Raw genomic sequence first — 23,312 nt, 5'->3', positions numbered from 1 at the left:
TCTCGTGTGTAACTTTTCTGTTATAGTCTAATTATGGCAGCATTTTGGGGCTAGAAGGCCTTTGAGTAGTGTGTGTGTGTGTGTGTGTGTGTGCATGAGGGGGTGTTTTTCTTTGTTTTTGCATGACATTCACAGCATGTGAATTCCTGAGATTCCTCACACACACACACACACACACACACAACCCTGGCTTCCGTACAGCTCACTTAGCAAAGAAACAGTGCCTGACCTTCTTCTTCACATCTTTGGTTCTAACTTCAGTGGATCGTGCATGTCCATATAAGTTTGGCTGCACTCCGAGAGCCGGACCATCACACCGCACAGCTGTTCACAGATATAATGCGTATAGCTGTTGGTATGGAGCCCTTTGGTTGTGCCCTGATTCCTTGGAAACTCATTCTTTCATTCCTCTACTAGGAAATCACCCTGGATGCCCAGTGAGTGGTCAGTCAGCAGGCCCCTCCCCCTGGATGGACTCCACTGAGGATCAGTCAGCACGCTGACTTAATATGTACATAAATGGCTTTCACAAATATTCTTGCTTGTCTTCTTGCCTGTTAAAATGTACTCTGATGCAGTTCTACAGACACAAAATGAATTTGCACACTGATCATAAAATTTAGATTTTGCTCAAGGGATATAAAAGAACTTTTAAACTAGTAATTGCTGCGGTTAAAAAAAGGATTTTCTTCTGTAAATATTTAATGTCGTTTAGTTTTGTATTTAATGCCTTTTTCTTTTAATGGTTTTGACTGAGCCTCCAAATGTGTAACTGGCTGTTAGACTTTCTGATTGGGAGACCACAGGCAGTACGGGTCGGCAGCAACTCATCCAGTACCATCGTGCTTAACACAGGGGTGCCTCAAGGATGCGTACTGAGCCCCCTTCTATTCACTCTGCTGACACATGACTGCACACCAACATACAGCTCCAACTTCTTCTTTAAGTTTGAGGATGATACAACTGTGGTGGGTCTCATCAACAACAACGACGACGAGACAAATTACAGAAGTGAGGTGAGCCGCCTGGCCGGGGGATGTGGTCACAACAACCTATCTCTGAATGTGGAAAAGACAAAGGAGATAGTTGTGGACTTCAGGAAATTGCCCTCCCAGCATGCTCCTCTGAACATCAATGGTACTGCTGTGGAGAAAGTGAGCAGCACCAAGTTCCTTGGTGTAGACATCTCAGAGGACCTGTCCTGGAGTAAGAACACCACATCTCTAGCCAAGAAAGTACCAGCGCCTGTACTTTCTCCGCAAGCTGAGAAGAGCCAGTGCTCCATCCCCAATCATGTGCACCTTCTATAGGGGAGCCATTGAGAGCGTCATGACCAGCTGCATCACAGTGTGGTACGGCACCTGCACAGCATCCTGTCGCAAGTCCCTCCAGCACATTGTGAAAGCAGCTGAGAGGATCGTGGGCACCACTCCCTTCTCTACAAGACCTTCACAACTCCCGCCTCACTCTAAAGGCCCTAAACATAGCGGGTGATCAGACACACCCCATGTACAGCTACTTCAACCTACTGCCATCAGGGAGGAGACTACGAAGTCTACAAGCCAGAACCAGTAAGCAGAGGGACAGCTTTGTTCACCAGGCAGTCAGGAGGATCAACTCACTCCCTGCTCTTCCACTCTTTTATCCTTAATAAACAAGACACATTTCAAAATCAACAACAACACTCAAGTTCAACAAAGAACTCTAAACTGAGATTAACTAAGTCTAACGCTCACTCAATTTGCACTCCTGTTACATTTGCACATTATATTTATAATTCATTAATCCTAATTACACCAGATTCCTCATACATTCACTTTGCACATACAGTATGTTTACCTACTGCTGCATACGCCACTTTACTTGGAATGTAAATGTCAGAGACCTTCTATTTATTTTATTATATATATATTAGGGGTGGGACATGATTAAAAAAATTAATCGAATTAATTCGAAGCGTTGTAATTAATTAATTGAAATTAATCGCATTTCAATATTTAACATGAGAAATATTAATTTAAGTTTGAATGATGAATGAATCAATGAACATAAGCATAAACCTCAACATCTTGTTTATTTTTCCACCAGTCTACTACATAGACCAATAGATGAGTGCAGAAAACAGAGCAAACAGTATTCAGAACACTGACAATTCTGACCAAAAATATAGTTTAATTTTGGGAGTTTTGCTTAGGATATAGTAAGAATAAGAAGTAAATCAGAAGATGTTTTAAATACCATATTAGATTTTTTTAATTTCCCAGGCCTCTGCCACAGCGATAAAGTCCTCTACACAGGCATCTCCATAGTGCCTAGAAGTGTCTTCTGCATGTTCAAAGCAAATGACTGGATCTTCCATTCATCATCTATAATATGAGCTGTCACACCAAGATAATTCTTGTTGCTAACAGAGGTCCAGTGATCCCCAGTCAGAGCCACATTACGCTCTTCACAATAACCTGTTTTACTTCCCTTTCCTCATCATACAGCTGCTGCATTTTCTTCAACATTGTCTTTCTGGATGGCAGTTCGTAACTTGCATCAGTTGACGCAATTTGCAGCACTCCTACATAAACCGTAGCGCTCGACACCGAACGGCGGAGGCGTTTAAACTCACCACGTCTTACTTAAGCCTTCGACAACAGAGAGCGGTCTACAGTCCACAACAATCCATCTCGACAGTGAATTGGTCAATTTGTCCGACATGGACTCTGACATTTTGTTTCCTAATTTGAACCAGAGGTGGGACCAAGTCAGTGTTTTGCAAGTCTTTATCCTCAAGTCCCGAGTCAAGTCTCAAGCAAAGACAGTCAACTCAAGTCAAGTCTCGAGTCAAGACAGGCAACCGTCAAGTCAAGTCCCAAGTCTGAAACTTGGAATTTCAAGTCCTTTCGAGTCTTTTTTTTTACAGGCACCAACTCTTTACGAATGCTACGCCAGGGGCGGACTGGGGAGGAAAATTGGCCCGGGAGTTCCTGACAGACTGGCCCACTATATATAAAAAATAAAGGGAACACTTAAACAACACAATGTAACTCCAAGTCATCCACACTTCGTGTTCAGATAAGAAGCAACACTGATTGTGAATTAATTTTATCTGCTCTTGTGCAAATGGAACAGACAACAGGTATATACATATATATATATATACGTGTGTGTGTGTGTATACTGTATATGAATCTATACATGGCACGTAGTGTATATGACTGTGTTTATTGTCATATGGACAATATTAATTCCAGCAATTATATGATTACAAAGCCACATAGGAATAGCCATCATAAGACCACCAAACAAGTTGTTTTACACAGTGCATCCTAAAGAACGACCTACAACTCTAACGTGGGTATTTCTTCCTCTTACCTATTTGTGGTGGTTAGTTTTAATCTAAGAATTTCAATAGCTTAAAAAAAACAGTGCGCAGTGCTCTGGAACCTTTAAGACCGCCACTTGCGTCCGTGTTAACCGTGTTAAGGTAATTTGTACATGGTGCCTTAGACGTTGCAGAGGCGACAGCAGTACATTTAAAATAACGTTATTTACAATTAAAATTGCTGTATGTTTTCGTAGTCCGGTCCGGATTTTCTGGGACAAGTTGTTTTTTTTTCTGATCTCCGCTGCATACCGTCAGCCCGCATCAGCTGGCCCAGTCCGCGGCCGCGGTCCAACTCGTTCATGTGTTTACAGGTTCAGTCCGCGGCCGCGCTGAGCAGGTTAGTCTGACTGGAGCGGGGGAGGTAATAACACCGTTAAACAGCAGCGTGACTACGGGCCGCAGTGCGCGGCAGTGGCTCCTCCACGGGCCGAGTTAAACCACTGGCGGCCAGCGGCCCACTAACCCATCGGCCCACCGGGGAAATCCCCGGTATCAATGTATGCCAGTCCGCCCCTGTGCTACGCTGATGCGTTTCTTTACTCGTTTTGTTGGTGTCCGCCAGCCAAAAGATGACAGATCGTTTACATTTTATCTTCTCCTAATTACATAAATGTACTTAAACAAGAATGTTTCGTTACATCATTTTACACGAAAATAGCAAGCTTCATCGTAAGCAAGATGCTGTCATTACGAATGGTTATTCTAAACATTTGGATAAAATGTTTAAATATAGACTAATAAAAGGTTAGGGTTATTTTTTCATTGTTTTCTGTTATTGTGGGCTCACGGTGTACTATTGTTACCTGGAGATTCAGTGGGGTCACATATTCTGATGGCTGCCGTCAGAATTGGTGACCCCAGTTAAAAAGGCTCACCTGTACATCCCATTCATGATTTCATGTTGGCTGCAATGGTGAGGGGATGGTAAATCTTGTTTACGTAATTAAGAGACGATAAAATGTAAATATAAACATGTGTCATATTTTGGCTTGTGGACACCAACAAAACGAGTAAAGAAAGTGCATCAGCGTAGCTTACGTAGCATTCGTAAAGCGTTTGTGCATCTGAACAGAAACTGTGAAATAGCGCCCCCTGTGGTCACAAAACTCGACGGTCACAGAATCTGGTGTAACACCGGTCTGCGTCAGAAGGACGGAAATGAAATTAATAGGGCGCACTTTATAAATATTAATATGCGTTTTAAAATTTAGATTTGGGGTAAAAAAAATCAAGTCTTTGCAAGTAAACAGGTTCAAGTCCAATTCAAGTACCAAGTTATTGGTGTAAAAGTCCAAGTCAAGTCTAAGTCTCTGAATATTTTTCAAGTCAAGTCAAAAGTCTTAATATTAATGACTCGAGTCCAAGTCATGTGACTCGAGTCCCCACCTCTGATTTGAACCCCGACATGTGGTCGAGTGTTGACTGGCGACACTGCTCGTACTAGGAATACATTTAGCAGCCAAGTTATCATTACTGACCTGCGCGTAACATGTTTTGCGTTGAGGTGGTAACGAAGGGTGGAAGTGCTCCTGTGATAAGCGAACTCCTTCCTGCATAAAGTGCAAATAACACAATTTGTGTTTGTACTTCCATCTGGAAGTTTCTTATATTTAAATTTCCCATCCACCAGCGTAGCCTCTTCAGTCATCTCCACCATGCTCATCTTATTGTACATCCATATAATCTGTATGTCTGGAACTCGTGCACCGAGAAACATTCCACGGTGCAAAAGTGTCTCATGCGTTAATCTTTTTAGTTCGTTAATTTCCCTGTAATTAATTAATCGAAATTAACACGTTAAAGTCCCACCACTAATATATATATATATATATATATATATATATATATATATATATATATATATATATATATGAATGACACTTGTCATGGTGACTATAGATATATATTGTTCTGTGATTGTTATTCTCTGTTGACATATTCTGAGGTAACTGCAAATTACATTCTGCACAGTTACCTCAGAATATGTCAACAGAAAATAACAATCATAGAACAATATATATCTAGTCACCATGACAAGTGTTAGTATTTCAAAGTGCATGTTAAACCTGATATGTGATTCGCTAAAATCTGTGCTCCTTATTTAAAAGGACTTCTGAGTTTAAGGATTTAGCTTTCTGCTAATTCAAAATGTTAAAAACATTTGACTTTCTTCCTCTCTCTTTCATTTAAAGTGCAGGCACAGTAAGAAATGCACAAACATCTCCATCTTCAAGTAGAATCCATGTTGGGCTTTATTTTGGTCTGGAGGTCTGGCTGGCAGCTCTCAGGTGATCGGGAGGTTCTTCACAAACTCGTTTAGGCTATTGCGGATATTGGAAGATTGGTAACCAGCGCAGTCCAGCAGTGCCAGACCCATGTGGGCATGAAGGGCTTGGCATAGGTGGACAGTGGACCCCTCACGCTTCCACCCCTGCCGTGGACCGTACCACTGTTGCTGGAGGTCCCCAGGAGGTACCAGAGCAGAGGGAGCACCTTCTGCTCAACCAGTTGTGGCTTGCAGGGGTAGAGTTCCCTAACCAGCTCTATAAAAAGAACATTTAAAAGGAACAAAGATAAATAAATCAAGGATACACTTGGGTGAAATCTTCACATACATTGTAAAACAAGCTCACACTAACAATGGACATGACTGCCCTCCCTCTACTCTGGAGCATCTGAGCTTTTGATATTTCTTCAGATGTGCCAGCATTTAATGTTCTCCAACGTATGACCCCCCCATACAGATCACTTCTGAAAGCTGCTGAAAACATTAAAAATCAATTCAGTTCAAATGAGTTACCGGGAACATTTTGCCCATGACCATATATGGGTTGTCCTTGCAGTCGGCCACCAGCTGATCAATGCGCTCCCTGAAGTCTTTTGAACCCAGCAGGCCTTGAGCTGCTTGATGTACTCCGTCTTGTCTGCAATGCTGTGGATGTGTGCTCTGCTGCTGTCTTTGCTGAACACACACAAGAGAGAAAACACAAGGATTGGGTTATAGTGTCCAAACAGAAAATGAACAAGGCTGCAATCAAATTAAACCAACATCAACACCATCAAAAATGGCAAACATCAAAGCAGTTCCAATCAGGATGCACTTTTTTTTGTTGTTGTTTTGATTAACTGTTTAAATATTCTGGCAAACTGAGGAGGTGTTACACATGACTCCACAGCTGGGATAGAGCGCCTGCCTCAAGCTGAAGGAGTATCCTGAGGCATCTCACCCAGACCCTAAAGCCACATCAACATCATGGAGTGATGATATTGAAGTCCACATGTTGTTTCATACTTTGATTCTATCCCAAAGGTTTCAAGCTGGTTCATTTTGAATCATTCTCGTTCTGATCCCAGTACTAACCTGGTTTCTTGGGAAGAGTCCTGTGCCAACTTGGAGACTGCAGGCATAATTAGCATTGTGACGACTTTCGCCCCAGACAATAAGCGGCCAGCACCAATCTTCTCTACCAAAGTAGCCAAGTGCCGAGCAGTACACTTTCTTACTGCAGCATTCAGATGACTTTTGAGGAAAACAGAAGGAAAAAAATTAGGGCATTCAAAAAAGAAAGTAATAACTATTAATCCATCCAGTCAATGTATACAGTACAACTTTTAGCTTCTATAAGAAACTTAATACCCTTATGTATGATCTAAGTGTGCAATCAAATGAACATATTCTATTCGATGGCTTAGTTTGCACCAGTTAGTTTACATCTGTATTTTTTAAACAGAAAATGTTTGTATGTCCTCTGTAAGCTAGCTAACTAGCCTATTCTTTAACTGTGAAGGGCAGTTTGGATCAGCAGAGCGGAGATGGAACGCAATAAAAAGTATATTTAATTTAATTTAAGTATTTATTTAAGTATATTTAAGATAAATAACTAAAAATATTGATATAGGCCAGGACAATATTTTGAAAGAACAATGGAGAAGTAAAAACAGCAGCCAAAATCAGTGCTGTGTTAGCTTCTTGTGACTGTTGTTGCTATCTGAAAGCCACAGTTTAAAGCTCACTGCAGGCTAACTGACCAGAGTCCTCCAGCGAGAAGGGTGTTCATGCTCCGAATGGGGGTGCAGTTCTGCACCATGCTGTCCAGAGCTGTGTCCACGTCCTGCCTGATTAAGCCATTGGACTCCGCTGCTTTGTGGAGGAGGACCTTAGCTGTAGCCTCCACTTCCTGGTCCATCCCTTTCTGCAGGCTGGAGTACAACTCCCTCAAGGACACCACCGCCATGCGGGACACGGCAGAGCGCAGGTTCCGCACCTGCAGGAAAGACGACGTTCCTGCAGGTCTGATGGGAAGGAGGTTCACGGGTAAGCGGTAAGGTAAGGTTCTCAGGAAACAGCAGGGGAGCGTTTGTCGAGGTCAACCGTTACCTTTCAGAGGTGCCGCGTCGTCTGGGCTCACGTCCCTCACCGTGTGCCTAAGGCTGCGCTTCATTTGTGTGTGTTCTGCCGCTCCGCCTGTGCGGCTGGAGCTTCTTATTGCTCCAGACGAGGCTGACACATCTTATCTCTTCGCATTCCTAGACACCTTTGTCCTCTCCTGGGAATACACACATACAAATCACCACAAAACATGGAGTGATGATATTGAAGTCCACATGTTGCTTCATACTTTGATTCTATCCCAAAAGTTTCAAGCTTTAAAAGTTTTGTGAATAAGCTTTGTTTAGTGAGTAAACATGGGGCATAGTGGCTGAATGGGATAAAAAAAACCCTCATCATGTATCCAAACATGAATTGCTACCTTGGATTTCAGAGTGTGGACAGTGTTCCTGATGGTTGCCAGGTCTTTGGCAGGGATGCACTTTTCCACCATCTTATCAAAGTCATGGTGGGAGGACAGGAACAGCAGCATACGCCGGCCCAAGCGCCTGAGACGAGGAACAGACCCCAAAACAGGAGAGAACCGTGAGTGAGGGATCCAATACTCACAGCACACCGACCATTTATCTTACAGCACACAATTTTACAAGGACGTCTGTGTCTAGAAAACACGATAGTCCTTCTATTACTCTGCAATTTACCAGCATTTGCTGACTTCAGAGTATCAGATTAGGAGAGTAAAAGAATCAGCAAAAGATTACTATCTGGGAAACTGAATAAGCTTTGTAGAATTCTCGTTCTGATCCCAGTACTAACCTGGTTTCTTGGGAAGCGTCCTGTGCCAACTTGGAGACTGCAGGAATAATTCGCGCTGTGACGTCTTTCGCCCCAGACAATAAGCGGCCAGCACCAATCTTCTCTACCAAAGTAGCCAAGTGCCGAGCAGTACACTTTCTTACTGCAGCATTCAGATGACTTTTGAGGAAAACAGAAGGAAAAAAATTAGGGCATTCAAAAAAAGAAGGTAATAACTATTAATCCAGCCAATCAATGTATACAGTACAACTTTTAGCTTCTATAAAGAAACTTAATACCCTTATGTATGATCTAAGTGCACAATCAAATTATCATATTCTATTTGATGGCTTAATTTGCACCAGTTAGTGTCCATCTGTATTTTTTAAACAGAAAATGTTTGTATGTCCTCTGTGAGCTAGCTAACTAGCCTATTCTTTAAGCGGTGTGACCCTTCAGTTTGGATCAGCAGAGCGGAGATGGAACGCAATAAAAAGAATTTTTAAGAGGATAAATAACTAAAAATATTGATATAGGCCAGGGCAATATTTTGAAAGAACAATGGAGAAGTAAAAACAGCAGCCAAAATCAGTGCTGTGTTAGCTTCTTGTGACTGTTGTTGCTATCTGAAAGCCACAGTTTAAAGCTCAATGCATGCTAACTGACCAGAGTCCTCCAGCGAGAAGGGCGTTCATGCTCCGAATGGGGGTGCAGTTCTGCACCATGCTGTCCAGTGCTGTGTCCACGTCCTGCCTGATGAAGGCATTGGACTCCGCTGCTTTGTGGAGGAGGACCTTAGCTGTAGCCTCCACTTCCTGGTCCATCCCTTTCTGCACGCTGGAGTACAACTCCCTCAAGGACACCACCGCCATGCGGGACACGGCAGAGCGCAGGTTCCGCACCTGCAGGAAAGATGACGTTCCAGCTTGTTTCAGCCACATCCAACACTGCCACCACCATCGTAATAAGTATAATCCACCACTGCAATGTGTTATGTAGGCGGAAATACCTTAATCACTAAGCAGTTAGATATGCCATCTGAATTTCAATTAGATGAAAAATGTATTTATAAAAAAGGAATTTCAAAGTACTACGCTAACTCTGACTTGACTTTGTCAGCAACATCACCTGTAATGTGTACATGCTAATGGTGTCTGCCAATTTTAGAATTCAGACAGATACACAGTCAGCAAATGTAGTGGCTTACCTCTTGAATAAGAATAATACAGACATCATGACGCCTGCTGCCAAGCACATCAGAGTGATTCTGAGCCAATCTACGGATGGACATCAATCCTTCAATTTTCTTCTCCCTGTATGAAGATATTGGACATAGACACACACTGTAACCATCGGCTACTGAAAGAAAAAAATGCTACAAGAAAAGGGACAAAGAGGAAAAAACTTCTCTAAATACATGCATACTTACCATATATGCAGAACACCATAAATGACTTGCTGTTTAACCTGCCCTAGCCAAATGCTTCAGAATTTTGCAGGTGTGACTTACCAGTCATCAGAGCTAAGCAGTCTGAAGCTCTGAGCGAGAGCGAGGTCTGGATTGGAGAAGGGCCGTAAAGTCTGCTGCTTGTGGGGATCCTTCGTGGGAGTTCCTGGTTTGAGTTCATCTAGAGAGGAATACCAGAACCCAAACAAACTGACTAGGACTTTTAGGTCTACCAGCTCAACTTTGGTTCAAATCAGCTTGAAGACTGCAAAACATTATTCAATGTGGTAAACTAGATTTAAAACATTGTTGTGTAATGCAGTGTTAACAGCAAAGCAATTTACATGCAAGTGCAGTGATCACACATGAAGCGCTGAAGAGCAGGCAACACTCACCAGAGTCACGTGGTCTGATCAGTCTGATAGCTCGTCTGCGTCGTGGCAGCATGTTTGTAGTAGGGACAGCCGTGGGGGGGCTGGGATGAAGCGGAGGACTCAAACTTTTGACGGGACTTCTGGGGGTGCGTGCGTTGCTTGGGATCGAAGGCAAATCATCCAGGAGGACACCAGTCTTAGTCTGGGCTGGAAGACAACTGTTCAGCTGCAGGTCTGATGGGAAGGAGATTCACGGGTAAGCGGTAAGGTAAGGTTCTCAGGAAACAGCAGGGGAGCGTTTGTCGAGGTCAGCCGTTACCTTTCAGAGGTGCCGCGTCGTCTGGGCTCACGTCCCTCACCGTGTGCCTAAGGCTGCGCTTCATTCGCTGCGTGTTCTGCCGCTCCGCCTGTGCGGCTGGAGCTTCTTGCTGCTCCAGACGAGGCTGACGCATCTTATATCTTGGAATCCTAGACACCTTTGTCCTCTCCTGGGAATACACACGTACGAATTACCACAAAACATGGAGTGATGATATTGAAGTCCACATGTTGCTTCATACTTTGATTCTATCCCAAAGGTTTCAAGCCGGTTCATTTTGAACCATGCTCTGTCCTTTAACTACTGGGTCTGGGACTACAATGTGCATGCCTTACTGTAAATACAATGTGTGGTGCCACGCACTGCCCAGTACTTTAGTATTTGTTTACAATAAAATGTCTACCATCACAGTTTAGATGTTTTTTTAATTGCAGTCTGTTTCACCTAAAAGTTTTGTCAATATGCTTTGTTTGGTGAGTAAACATGGGGCATAGTGGCTGAATGGGATAAAAAATTCCTCATCATGTATCTAAACATGAATCTCCACCTTGGATTTCAGAGTGAGGACAGTGTCCCTGATGGTTGCCAGGTCTTTGGCAGGGATGTACTTTTCCACCATCTTATCAAAGTCATGGTGGGAGGACAGGAACAGCAGCATACGCCGGCCCAAGCGCCTGAGACGAGGAACAGACCCCAAAACAGGAGAGAACCGTGAGTGAGGGATCCAATACTCACAGCACACCGACCATTTATCTTACAGCACACAATTTTACAAGGACGTCTGTGTCTAGAAAACACGATAGTCCTTCTATTACTCTGCAATTTACCAGCATTTGCTGACTTCAGAGTATCAGATTAGGAGAGTAAAAGAATCAGCAAAAGATTACTATCTGGGAAACTGAACAAGCTTTGTAGAATTCTCGTTCTGATCACAGTACTAACCTGGTTTCTTGGGAAGAGTCCTGTGCCAACTTGGAGACTGTAGGAATAATTCGCTCTGCACCAATCTTCTCTACCAAAGTAGCCAAGTGCCGAGCAGTACACTTTCTTACTGCAGCATTCAGATGACTTTTGAGGAAAACAGAAGGAAAAAAATTAGGGCATTCAAAAAAAGAAGGTAATAACTATTAATCCATCCAATCAATGTATACAGTACAACTTTTAGCTTCTATAAAGAAACTTAATACACTTATGTGTGATCTACGTGCACAATCAAATGATCGTATTCTATTCGATGGCTTAGTTTGCACCAGTTAGTTTACATATGTAGTTTTTTAAACAGAAAATGTTTGTATGTCCTCTGTAAGCTAGCTAACTAGCCTATTCTTTAAGAGGTGTGAAGGGCAGTTTGAATCAGCAGAGCGGAGATGGAACGCAATAAAAATAATATTTAAGAGGATAAATACCTAAAAATATTGATTATAGGCCAGGGCAATATTTTGAAAGAACAATGGAGAAGTAAAAACAGAAGCCAAAATCAGTGCTGTGTTAGCTTCTTGTGCCTGTTGTTGCTATCTGAAAGCCACAGTTTAAAGCTCACTGCAGGCTAACTGACCAGAGTCCTCCAGCGAGAAGGGCGTTCATGCTCCGAATGGGGGTGCAGTTCTGCACCATGCTGTCCAGAGCTGTGTCCACGTCCTGCCTGATGAAGCCATTGGACTCCGCTGCTTTGTGGAGGAGGACCTTAGCTGTAGCCTCCACTTCCTGGTCCATCCCTTTTTGCAGGCTGGAGTACAACTCCCTCAAGGACACCACAGCCATGCGGGACACGGCAGAGCGCAGGTGCAGCACCTGCAGGAAAGACGACGTTCCAGCTTGTTTCAGCCACATCCAACACTGCCACCGCCATCGTAATAAGTATAATCCACCACTGCAATGTGTTATGTAGGCCTAAATACCTTGTATTGGAGACAGCTAAATGCTATTTCACTGTGACACCCAAAAGGGAATCCTTTGCCTAGAACTGAGCGACTGACTCACCCAGATTTCTTTGATGGTATGTAAAGATAAACACTGATTCTTTACAACAGCAACAGGCCCCAAAGGACCCACATCCACAATGGTGTTTACCTCCCAAAAGCCTACAATGCTGACCTTATGATCTCCTGAGCTTGGGAGAGAGGCCATCTAAGAGAGGCTGGTCAAAACCAACCTTCGTCGGAGGACACTGGGACCACAGTCAGGAAGGACCATAAAACTCTAAATTCCAACCTTATCTGATTGCCCACAGTTTAAACCCACTCTACGTCCTGTGTTATAATCCAGAGCTGAAGATACAAATATTTCAGAGATCTCTGTAACTCCAAATCTGAACTGTACACAGAATTGGGATTCAGCCTACAGGAACCAGCTCGGCTAATGCAGTCTAGAGACACCGAACTTGACTACCTTCCATACAAAGAAAAATTAATTATTCTTGAAACCAGTATTCAGCTTTCCAGCCTTAAGAACAAAGGACCACAAGACCATTTAAATGTGAACACTGTGCCATGTGGTTGACAAAGACACAACTTATGATCTTTCATGTATTCAGTATTAAGTGATCTTATTGGAATACGTGTTACTGTATAAAAACACCACATTGATGCATATCTATGTATTAGTTTGTATGTTACTCATCGAATGTAATCATTCTCATGTGTGCTTAGGTGACCTCACATTCATGCCTGTCTGTGCATTGTGTGTCATTTGTTGTCCAAAAGTGGAAATTGAGAATGGCTCAATGTGTAGACTAATAGAACCAAATTAATTCTTGTTTAGGCAGAGTATGTAAGACAATTTATTTAGGAATAGTTTACTTTGTCTTAGAATTGTGTTAATCTGTCTTCTTTGGTTAAGTCATTAACTAGACCTGGAAAGACGGGCACTCCTCGCTTCCCCTCTCTCTCTCACTCTCTCTCTCTCTCTCTCTCTCTCTCTCTCTCTCTCTCTCTCTCTCTATTTCTCTCTCTATTTCTCTCCCCTGTCTGGGCAAAGGTCATGAATATTCATTAATAAAGGCCAATGGTCAATGGCCTGATGAACATAAAAGCGCCTTACAATTACGCCCCTAAAACTTGTTTTAAAAGCCCTAGCTCGAAGCGAAACAACGAGCTTGGCAGCCTGGTAATTTGGGAAGACTTGGAGAACTTCGCCAGACTCGCCGAGACTCAAAGACTTGAACACGCCAAACCATCGCGACTGTTTGATGGACTCACGCCGAACACCGCAGTGTCCAGTAGAGCGATGCCAAGAGACCGCAACTAAAGCTCTCACCGAGTCCCACAGAAGATTCTTCTTTATTTTATTTTATTTTCTTTATTCTACGTTTCGTCGTCAAAAGTACTTTTATTTCGTCTAGTCGTTCAAGTCAAGCTCATCTTCTTTCTCAGTCAAGTATCTGTACAAGTTTGTCTGCGCCCTCCAGCTGCGACTGTGACGTCACCGCTAAGTTTCCGCGACTCGAGCCGTCTCACGTGACCTGCTCCGCAGACCTCAGCTGCCTGAAGGAACGAACCGTGAACGCGCACCGGTTGGTCCGCATAACCACGCCTCTTCTTCGAAGTAAGACGCTCGGTTCATGTGCTGTTTTGGGGTTGCCAGCTTCTATCTCTCCCGGAGTCCAAAATAGTAAATACTGTTGCCATTAACCTGCCCAAACTTCCTCTTTCTTCTTTTCTATTCTCTCTCTAAAGACCTTGTGTCCGTCACTGGGTCCTACGCTAGTTAGGCAAGCTTAAGGATAGTCATATAATCCATTTAAACCTCATGACCGTCGATAACTATCATTCGCTGTTATTGTTTAATTTTATATTCTTTGTTGTTCACTATTATATCCTTGGTTTAGATTAGGAAATTCACATATAGGTTTAATTTCCATTTGAGCCAAATCATTCATATGCTTTGTATAAATTGTAACATTAACCATTTAATAAATGTGGACATTTATTCATCTGGTCACGGTGGTAAATGCATATTTTGGTCGATGGTATTAGGTCACTGCGCGGAACCAGAACTTAACCCTTTAGTAATGAGACTGATCAAACCATATTCCACCTCACTCCGTTATCACAATACTGGTTCCTGAGCAATCAGGATGGTGCCCCGTTCATAATCCATAAACTAACATATGTATCCGCTACAACCTTAATCACTAATTAGTTAGATATGCCATCTGAATTTCAATTAAATGAGAAATGTTTTTATAAAAAAGGAATTTCAAAGTACCATGCTAACTCTGACTAAAATTGGCTGACTTTGTCAGCAACATCACCTGTAATATGTACATGCTGATGGTGTCTGCCAATTTTAGAATTCAGACAGATACACAGTCAGCAAATCTAGTGGCTTACCTCTTGAATAAGAATAATGCAGACATCATGAAGCCTGCTGCCAAGCACATCAGCATGATATTGAGCCAATCTACGGATGGACATCAATCCTTCAATTTTCTTCTCCCTGTATGAAGATATTGGACATAGACACACACTGTAACCATCGGCTACTGAAAGAAAAAAATGCTACAAGAAAAGGGACAAAGAGGAAAAAACTTCTCTAAATACATGCATACTTACCATATATGCAGAACACCATAAATGACTTGCTGTTTAACCTGCCCTAGCCAAATGCTTCAGAATTTTGCAGGTGTGACTTACCAGTCATCAGAGCTAAGCAGTCTGAAGCTCTGAGCGAGAGCGAGGTCTGGTTTGGAGAAGGGCCCTAAAGTCTGCTGCTCGTGGGGATCCTTCCTGGGAGTTCCTGGTTTGAGTTCATCTAGAGAGGAATAAAAGAACCCAAACAAACTGACTAGGACTTTTAGGGCTACCAGCTCAACTTTGGTTCAAATCAGCTTGAAGACTGCAAAACATTATTCAACATGGAGAACTAGATTTAAAACATTGTTGTGTAATGCAGTGTTAACAGCAAATCAATTCCAACCTCTGCCAACTACTCCTTCACACATGTCCTCAGCAGGGGACGCCCTGGTGCGTTGCACTTGAGATCCTGAAAAGCACAATACATATTAACACGTACTCCATCAAAAATCCCAAATATAACTTCTGGTTTCATAGTGGTTTCTTCATGGTGCAGAAAAACATGTCCATGGGTGCAGGCATAGCAATGTACAAGAGGATCAGCAGGGCCTTTTTGTTTGTAGTATAGGGCTTTCAAAGCAGTTTTTACTTTTTTAATACTTTTTTTTTTTACTTTTTTTGTTGTTGGTGGTGCAGCAAATGATTTGGATGCAATTTCCAGGAGATCAAAAGAGTGAGCTCACCTTTGGCAGGCCTGAATGCACGGAGAGGCTCTCGGCCAGAAGGTTTGGGGAGTGGAGGCAACTTTGTGAAGGTGGGCGGAGAAGGCCTCATCAGTCCTGACGAGGTGACTGTCGTGCGTGAAGTGAGCACAGGCAGTGGGAAACACCTGCTGGAGTCAACTTCACCTGCATGGGTGAATAAGGACATTAGCAGAAATTAACTCACCATAACATTTCTCAGGGCCTTAGTACTACGTTGCATATGTTTCTTTATCTGAAAGTGCCACTGAAATATGATTCAAGCAAGATGGACGGAGAACGGCAACTTCTCATATGCATCTTGCTACAATTCATGTAATGGCAGCACAATGAAGTAGTACTGAATAACTGATAGCAGGGCATCCGTGAGCCCAGAAGCAGGAAGACATTTATCAGAGCTTCAGTAAATGTGTGACCCAGTTTTAGTTTAGCTTAGTTGTGATTCTTTTAGTTCATGAAATCTTACATTTCAATACAATTTGATTCAATTTAATTATTTCGGCACAATTCAGAATTATTTTAATTCTGATACTGAAGTGCCAAACTACAGTACCGCCTAGCTCTGCTAATGGCCAACACATCTCGCCTCTGCTAGACACTGTTCCATTACTGAGTGAAACCATGTCAGATGAAGATCATCAAATTTGAGTATTTTGTACATTTAACAAGTGGTGACTATAAATGATCTAAGTATATGCAATTTTTTTGGTTAAAATTAAATTCATGTAGTATGTATGACACCACAAAATTAGGTCTGCTCATCACTTTACCACTGACGTGGGAACAAGTGCAAGACAAGCTTAGTGCAAGACGAAATTAACTTAACCGGGCACCCAAATAACCGGCCATGCCTCACTGTGTGTGCCTAGTATGTTCTTAGCAACGTAGCCATGCGCTCACCAGTACTGTCCCTCCACGGGTCCGGGTCTCTGCACCGAGGGCTCGTGTCTCGCTTGTGTAGTCTACGATGCAGAGTGGGAGTGAGCTGCACTCCCGGAAGAGTGACCAGAGGGTAGGAGGGCAGTAGGAACGACCCGGGGGGGTTCCCAGGCAGCAAGCGGCTGGATTTGGGCAAACCTGCATGGGAAAGGGCATCCATGATCATGAGTTTAGCTCCGCTCATTTGACACCTGAGTGAAGTTTCTGACTAACTGATCTCCTTGTTCCCAAATATCGTTTTTACCAATACCAAAACAAATTACGCAACATTATAAATTCTACATTTTGTACAGGTATTTCAATGACATATAAAGTAAAGCCAACATCAATAAGTCACCTCTACCAGCATCCCTGGGGTTAGCTGCTTCGAAGATGTCTGGGAGCAAGGGTTGAAGATGTCTGCCGCTCCGGTGAAATCTCCCCACTCTCTCTCTCTTCCACCCTGGAGAGTGGAGCTGGGGAGGCTCCACTGAACCTGGACATGAAACACAGACAGAACTGTAGAGGACACGTTCAATCTTCAGACCAGCATATGAAATTAAGACCTGCAGATCATACTGCATTTTAAATAACAATAATAGATTATGATAATCGATATTTTGGCATGGCTCAAATGTATATCAAGAGTAGCATTAAGTGGATAAACGAAATGTGCTAATGAATAGGAGCAATTTGAATAACATTTAAGAAAACTTAAATTCATAATCAAATCTGCAGATGGCAGTGAGGAGCAAAAGTGGCTATGGGAGAGTTGTGGAGAGCTGTGGAGAGCTGTGGATCGGAACAGCGCAGGCCTGGGGAGTGGGGTGCTGGCACAATCAACTGACTGCAATAAAACATTCAAGTCTAGTCTTGCTTGTAAGCTCACATTGTCCTTGCCAACAGAAGTGGGTACAAAGAAGTGCGTACCACTGCTTAACGCTGGCCAGGTGATACCCAATACTCAAAGAAGCCATGTTATATAGATTACAAAGATTAATAGATATATGCTTTGGCAGCAGTCCAGATGAGGTATCAGAAGCCAGCAAAGCAACATGACAATGTTTTGTTTAGACTGTTTGGGGGTGTACTAAAATAGTGATAAATGACATCTGTAATCCATATACATGTATTATCAGTATTATACTATGCTGGTATAATAATGATTCGAAGCATTATCACCTTAGACTAAACACAACCGCCTAGCAGATAACGAGTGTCACAGTACACCCACACTGTATGTGGGTCGTCAAGGTGCCCACTCTAATGTGCTCTACTCTACACCAAACATATCACAGCTAAAGTAATGAATGGAACATGAAATACATTAAATTCATATGTCTTCCTCTGGTCCATCTGGTTCATTCGTTTGTCTTCCCCTGTTTCTAATAAATACTGTCCCCATGTTTCATAATACAAATATGCAGTCATGGTCACTTGGCAGTCATGGTCCGGGTCTTGTGAGGGTCGTGGGTTCGATTCTCAGGCCTAAGGCCATGAGTGAGGTGCCTTTGAGCAAGGCACCTAACCACAACTGCTCCCCGGGCATGTGGTCTGTGCACCACAGCCCCCTAGTAATCACTAGTGTGTGTGTGTGTGTTCTAATTGCACAGATGGGTAAGAGCGGAGGACAAATTTCGATTGCGGTGCTGCAGAAAGTTGACGACCTCTTCGTACTATGCACTTCAGCATCAGCTGACCCTGCTACATCAGTTTACGTGGCCTACCACTTCGTGGCTGAGTTGCTGTTAATCGCAAACTCTTCCATTTCCTTATAATACAGCTGACTGTCGAATTTTAGGAGCGAGGAAATTTCACGACTGGATTTATTGCACAGGTGGCATATTGTCACAGTTCCACGCTGGAATTCACTGAGCTCCTGAGAGTGACCCATTCACAAATGTTTGTAAAAACAGTCCGCGTGCCTAGTAAAAATATCTTATCAATGTCTATATGAAAGAAGACAGTTATCGATGAAGAACCCACCAGCAGGCTGGAGGTAGACTGGATCCATCTGCCTCAGAACCTCGCCTTGAACATGGGGCTGAGCAAGGTGTCTCCGCCTCTCCATGTCAGGGCCTAAATGCAAAACACCAACCCAGGGCACAGAAGAAGCATGAGCGTGTACTGTTAAGATCATCAGGTCTATAAGAAGGGCTACAGTGCCATGTGAATTCATTACAATGTTGAAGAATATGTGATGTCATATTTTCTGATAAAACTGATGTTTTACTGGTCAGGTCATGTGCAGAAAGCTGATGGTTCTACACCTCTGCCAGACCTTACAAACAAATGTAATAAATGTTTTTTTCTACTTCATCATGCATGGTTATTTGGTTTGTTGAATACGCATGTAATCTTCAGTGTTACACAGTACCAGTGTGGAGTGGTCCTTCTACAGGCATGTAGACATGGCCGACATCTGAGGGTCCCGCCGTCCTTCTGTGAGGGAAGGGTGCTGGTCCACAGGGATCCGTGTGGATCACTGTCGCTTGGGGGTTGTAGGGCACACCTGAAAATCCCACAGCAGGTAAAGTGAAACCCAGCATGCCTCCCAGTGAGGCTCAAATGCCTTGTGTTTCCCAATGAACAAGTGATTATAACAAGGGCTATGGTGCCATGTGATGTCATTAGAATGTGGGGAGAATCCTTAAGAATTTGTGATGTCATGTTAGAAATCTGTTTCTTTTTAAAAATGTTTATTTTTATTTGCTTTTTCCATGGCCACATGAACAATGTTAAGATTTATGAAAATTGTGCTGAGTCAAAGAAATAACCCATGCTCCATTAATTATATTATCCTGTACACATGAAATACAGAGCTTGACAGTCATCAGTAGAATAAATATACATGTTATTTTTCTGAACCTTAAAAACCCACTATATAAATGTGTATATTTAACTTTTAATTATTATGAATAAGCCTATAGAATCCATACTCATAAGAATTAATATACTGTCTTACATAGAAGTATAAAATTATGTATAGTATATGAAAATTTATTTTTCTCACCACGAGTGGTAAAACCTGGTGTGTCTATGAAGTGGTTCTGTTCCTGTCCAGGCCTTGGCTGGTCAGTTCTCCTTTGGTAAAAACTCATTCTCCACCTGAAAAATAGAAAGAATAGAAAGAGAGAAAGATCTAGAAAAAATAGAGAGATTTGTTAGTTTTGTATGTATCGTAATTCACAGAGCAAAATGTCTTGCGACTTGTTCTGAGCTTTTCAGCATCAAAACTGAATCCAAACATTCCACCTTCCCAACCAAACATTCCAAAGTTGAGTATCACGTGATATCACAGTTTCCTATTTTTCTAACCAAAACACCAAATCAGCCAGGCTGCTACAATAACCTGATGCAGCCTGGCTTGTACCCAAAGGGTTCATACCAGAGACCGTTTATATTATATATATACATCAAAGAAATGAATAGAAGCTAGCTAGCAGTGGTGCTAACGACAGCTAGCGTCGCCACAGCGGGCGGAAATTATCATACAATTAAGCCCGCCCACTAAGAGGGAAGATATGATTGGTCAATTTTGCTGTCATTTGAAACTGGTATTGCGCTGATTGGCCTAGGTGCACGCATCACTTCCTCGTTTGGTGTCAGGATGGTACCATAGTTCCGGTTGGTATACGGAAGTGCCGATGTAATGGCCGAGTCTAAATTCACAAGGAGTTCCCGAAGTTTACCGTCAACGATGTGCGTCGTATTGTCAGAGCATCAAGTACAACGACACAGAGTAAACTTGAAAAGGGTTTCAAGTTCTACGTTTCATCCTACCTCTGCAATTTTGAAGGTAAGTGGCTGACGCTAGTTAGCTAGCTAGCCTGAGGTGGCAGTCTAATGAAGTGATGTTGTTTTTAGTAACGAACCAACCTGTCCTAGTACTAGAAATGCCTTTTAAAACATGTTTGTATTTCTGATGGAAGTATCAGGCAAAAGTAAGGCTAACGAGATAACAGTGAGGGCTCACTGCTACAGATCTATGAAGAAAACAGATACGCCACACCAGCTGAGAGTAGGACTGGTTAAAATGACACGAGTTCTGTTCAGTGTCACGTTCAAAGTTCTGTTGAACAAGTTCAAAAGTTAGTTCAACACAAGTTCAATCTTTTATCCTTGCTCTTACTTCACGTAAGCTGTGATAACCATAGGCATTGGTTTTTAAAGCTTACAATGGTAGCCAAATGCAGAGTAGCTGAGTGGGAATCATTAGCAGTCTATTTTGCCTATAGTAAACAAATGGGAGTTTATTTTACAGTTCGAGCTATTGTTATCTACCTCTATGACTCAAAAGCAGAATATAGTCCACCTCAGCTATTCTTCAAACTGCATTTTCTAAAATCTGTCAATCTGTCTTTCAAATCTTTCATCTTAACTTCTTTATTAACATGTGGCTTCAACACTTACACCTATTAACATATTCTGATAACACTCTTCAAGAAGCAGTTGAAGTAAAACCTGTTCTGTTGTAGGTGGTGGAAACAACAAAATAATATAAATATAAGTAGGCCTGTTTCACTCCTATGTGTAAGCATTTCATCTGGAGTGAAAATGAAGTTTACATCTAAAATATATTTAGTTTATAGTTGATTGAACCATGCACAACACTGTAGAATAGAAAGACAGTATAGCCAAGTGTTTTAAGAGTGATGCAAAACAGCACAAACGTTACATGAGACAATAGACAAGTGACATTCACCACTAACAACATGATGGGACAGATATTGCGCCTATTGACATTGCTGAAGTCTTCCTTTCAAGATATTAAATTTTGCCTCTTGTGTATTTCAGATGACATTACGTGATTCAATGCCAGTTGTGCTCATTAACAGCAACTGCTCTTGTGTTGCTGGTTGCATTGCTTTTCCAGACTGCTCATTATTCTGAATCTGGCATGTCTGTCGTCCCTCCTGTCCTTTCATGCACACAGACAGAACAGAAGTAGCATAAACCACCAACAATGGTTTGTCATATTTCATTATTTAATGTTAGTTAATGTATCACAGTCATTTTACTAACACCATCTTTTAAATTAATAGGGGGTGAAGCCTGGACCCGTGGATGCCATGGTTGTCCTAAAGCCAAAACCAGGTGCTACTACAGCCAGTGGAGTTAGGTATGTAGTACCAAATTTAATAGGCAGATTACAGTGTGTGGTAAAAAAATAAATGCTTTTGATCATAAGGGGAGTATGATTTTGGTGAGGCCAATACAGATAAGTCACAAAAAAAAAACAAAAAAACAAAACAGACATTTCAATCCTGTGAGGTAGTGACTATAACTTAGTTCATTGAGCACTTTAGTTTTGTCCTTACTAGATATTTAGACATAACACTGCTTTAACTAGTGCTTTGTTTTGATAGTTTGACAACAGGCATGCCACTGTAAATAACTGGTTAATATTTACGGTGTGAGAAAGGGAAATTATGCCATCAAACAACTTGTTTTGTTTGATTCTCCTTATTACACGTTCAGGATTATATACAGATATACATGTCTCAGGATTATGTATAACTTGAGCATTATTTTAATGTCAGTGATAGCCTATCCATGTTCTGTATGCAAAATCTATTGTCATAAAATAAGCAAACGGGTCCAGGTTCCATTCTTGGGGTTCTTATGCCATGCACATTTTTTTTCCTCCATTTTAAAACACTTTTTTTACTCAGCCCCACCCACAATGATCTTAATTAGCTAAATAGGTCAATCAGGTTTTAGAAAAGGTAAAACACAACGTGTGACATAGGATCCCCAGGACTGGTATACGGAACCCCTGAATTAAACAAAGTCATTACTAATTTTGCTTACCCTCTTACAGATTGGACTTTCTGATTCATCTCCTGTTGTGCTGAGACACACATGCTGTTCACGTGTCGCAGACACTGCCCTATGCAACCGTATAGTGGCTTTGCTTTTTCAAACTGCACATTTTTCTCAGTGTGCCAGTTGTTCCCCCTGTGCACAGCTGTACTGAAACTGAACAGCGCTGGCACAAAACTTGGACAATCGTAAGTTTATAATAATCACACTAGATGAATGATCTAATTTAATGCACTTCTTCTTTCGGCTATTCCCTTTCAGGGGTCACCACAGCGGATCAAACTCCTCCATCTGGCCCTGTCCTGAGTGTCCTCCACTGACACCCCAGCCACTCTGATATCCTCTACCACTGCATCCATAAACCTCCTTGCTCACCTGAGGCACTTCCTGATTCACAACCTCTACCTCTTCTAACCTTCTTTCCCTTTCATTCTCTTGATTCATCAGCTCCTCAAAATACTCCTTCCACCTTCTCAAGACACTCTCCTCACCAGACAACACATTTCCATCTTTATCCTTTATCATCCTAACCTGCTGCACATCCTGCCCATCATGGTTTCTCTGTCTGGCCAATCTGTACAGATCCTTTTCCCCTTCCTTAGTGTCCAACTTCTCATACAGCTTGCTATGTGCCTTCTCTTTAGCTTCTGCC

General features: G+C 42.2%; 2 protein-coding genes and 1 long non-coding RNA gene across 3 annotated transcripts in view; 2 read left to right on the top strand and 1 right to left on the bottom strand.

Annotated features, from left to right (window-relative positions):
• Positions 1-827, top strand: part of LOC143475945 (uncharacterized) — a 12,661-nt gene extending 11,834 nt beyond the window's left edge. The window contains exon 15 of the mRNA XM_076973828.1: positions 418-827. Within this exon, the coding sequence (XP_076829943.1) occupies positions 418-441 (24 nt within the window). The 3' untranslated portion in view covers positions 442-827. The remainder of the gene's footprint in view (positions 1-417) is intronic.
• Positions 828-5,413: 4,586 nt separating this feature from the next.
• On the bottom strand, positions 5,414-20,309 carry LOC143476331 (uncharacterized). Its single transcript, XM_076974478.1, has 24 exons — positions 19,848-20,309; positions 19,212-19,346; positions 18,821-18,913; positions 17,193-17,330; positions 16,817-16,993; positions 15,899-16,063; positions 15,559-15,624; positions 15,276-15,393; positions 14,973-15,078; positions 12,197-12,432; positions 11,584-11,709; positions 11,189-11,315; positions 10,642-10,810; positions 10,344-10,556; positions 10,012-10,129; positions 9,709-9,814; positions 9,168-9,403; positions 8,523-8,681; positions 8,128-8,254; positions 7,755-7,923; positions 7,406-7,669; positions 6,738-6,896; positions 6,177-6,338; positions 5,414-5,919 (listed from the first exon to the last, which is right to left on the bottom strand). Exons 1-20 carry the CDS (start codon positions 19,933-19,935, stop codon positions 7,888-7,890), a joined length of 2,739 nt encoding a protein of 912 aa, XP_076830593.1. The 5' UTR covers positions 19,936-20,309; the 3' UTR covers positions 5,414-5,919; positions 6,177-6,338; positions 6,738-6,896; positions 7,406-7,669; positions 7,755-7,887.
• On the top strand, positions 17,823-22,944 carry LOC143476334 (uncharacterized). The gene is made up of 5 exons (XR_013121266.1): positions 17,823-19,364; positions 20,413-20,633; positions 20,767-21,803; positions 21,880-21,956; positions 22,659-22,944. It is a non-coding gene; the product is annotated as an uncharacterized LOC143476334 (long non-coding RNA).
• The last annotated feature ends 368 nt before the right edge of the window (positions 22,945-23,312 follow it).

The sequence above is a fragment of the Brachyhypopomus gauderio genome, chromosome 15, assembly GCF_052324685.1.
Source record: "Brachyhypopomus gauderio isolate BG-103 chromosome 15, BGAUD_0.2, whole genome shotgun sequence".
Taxonomy (NCBI): Eukaryota; Metazoa; Chordata; class Actinopteri; order Gymnotiformes; family Hypopomidae; genus Brachyhypopomus; species Brachyhypopomus gauderio.
This window is presented reverse-complemented; position numbering and strand designations above follow the sequence as displayed.

Coding starts and splice junctions, on each gene's coding strand:
- LOC143476331 (XM_076974478.1), bottom strand. CDS start 19,935: ATGAGTTTTTACCAAAGGAGAACTGACCAGCCAAGGCCTGGACAGGAA. Junction 18,914..19,211: donor AGAAGGACCACTCCACACTG/GTACTGTGTAAC, acceptor TTTTGCATTTAG/GCCCTGACATGGAGAGGCGG. Junction 15,625..15,898: donor TGCATTCAGGCCTGCCAAAG/GTGAGCTCACTC, acceptor TGTGCTTTTCAG/GATCTCAAGTGCAACGCACC.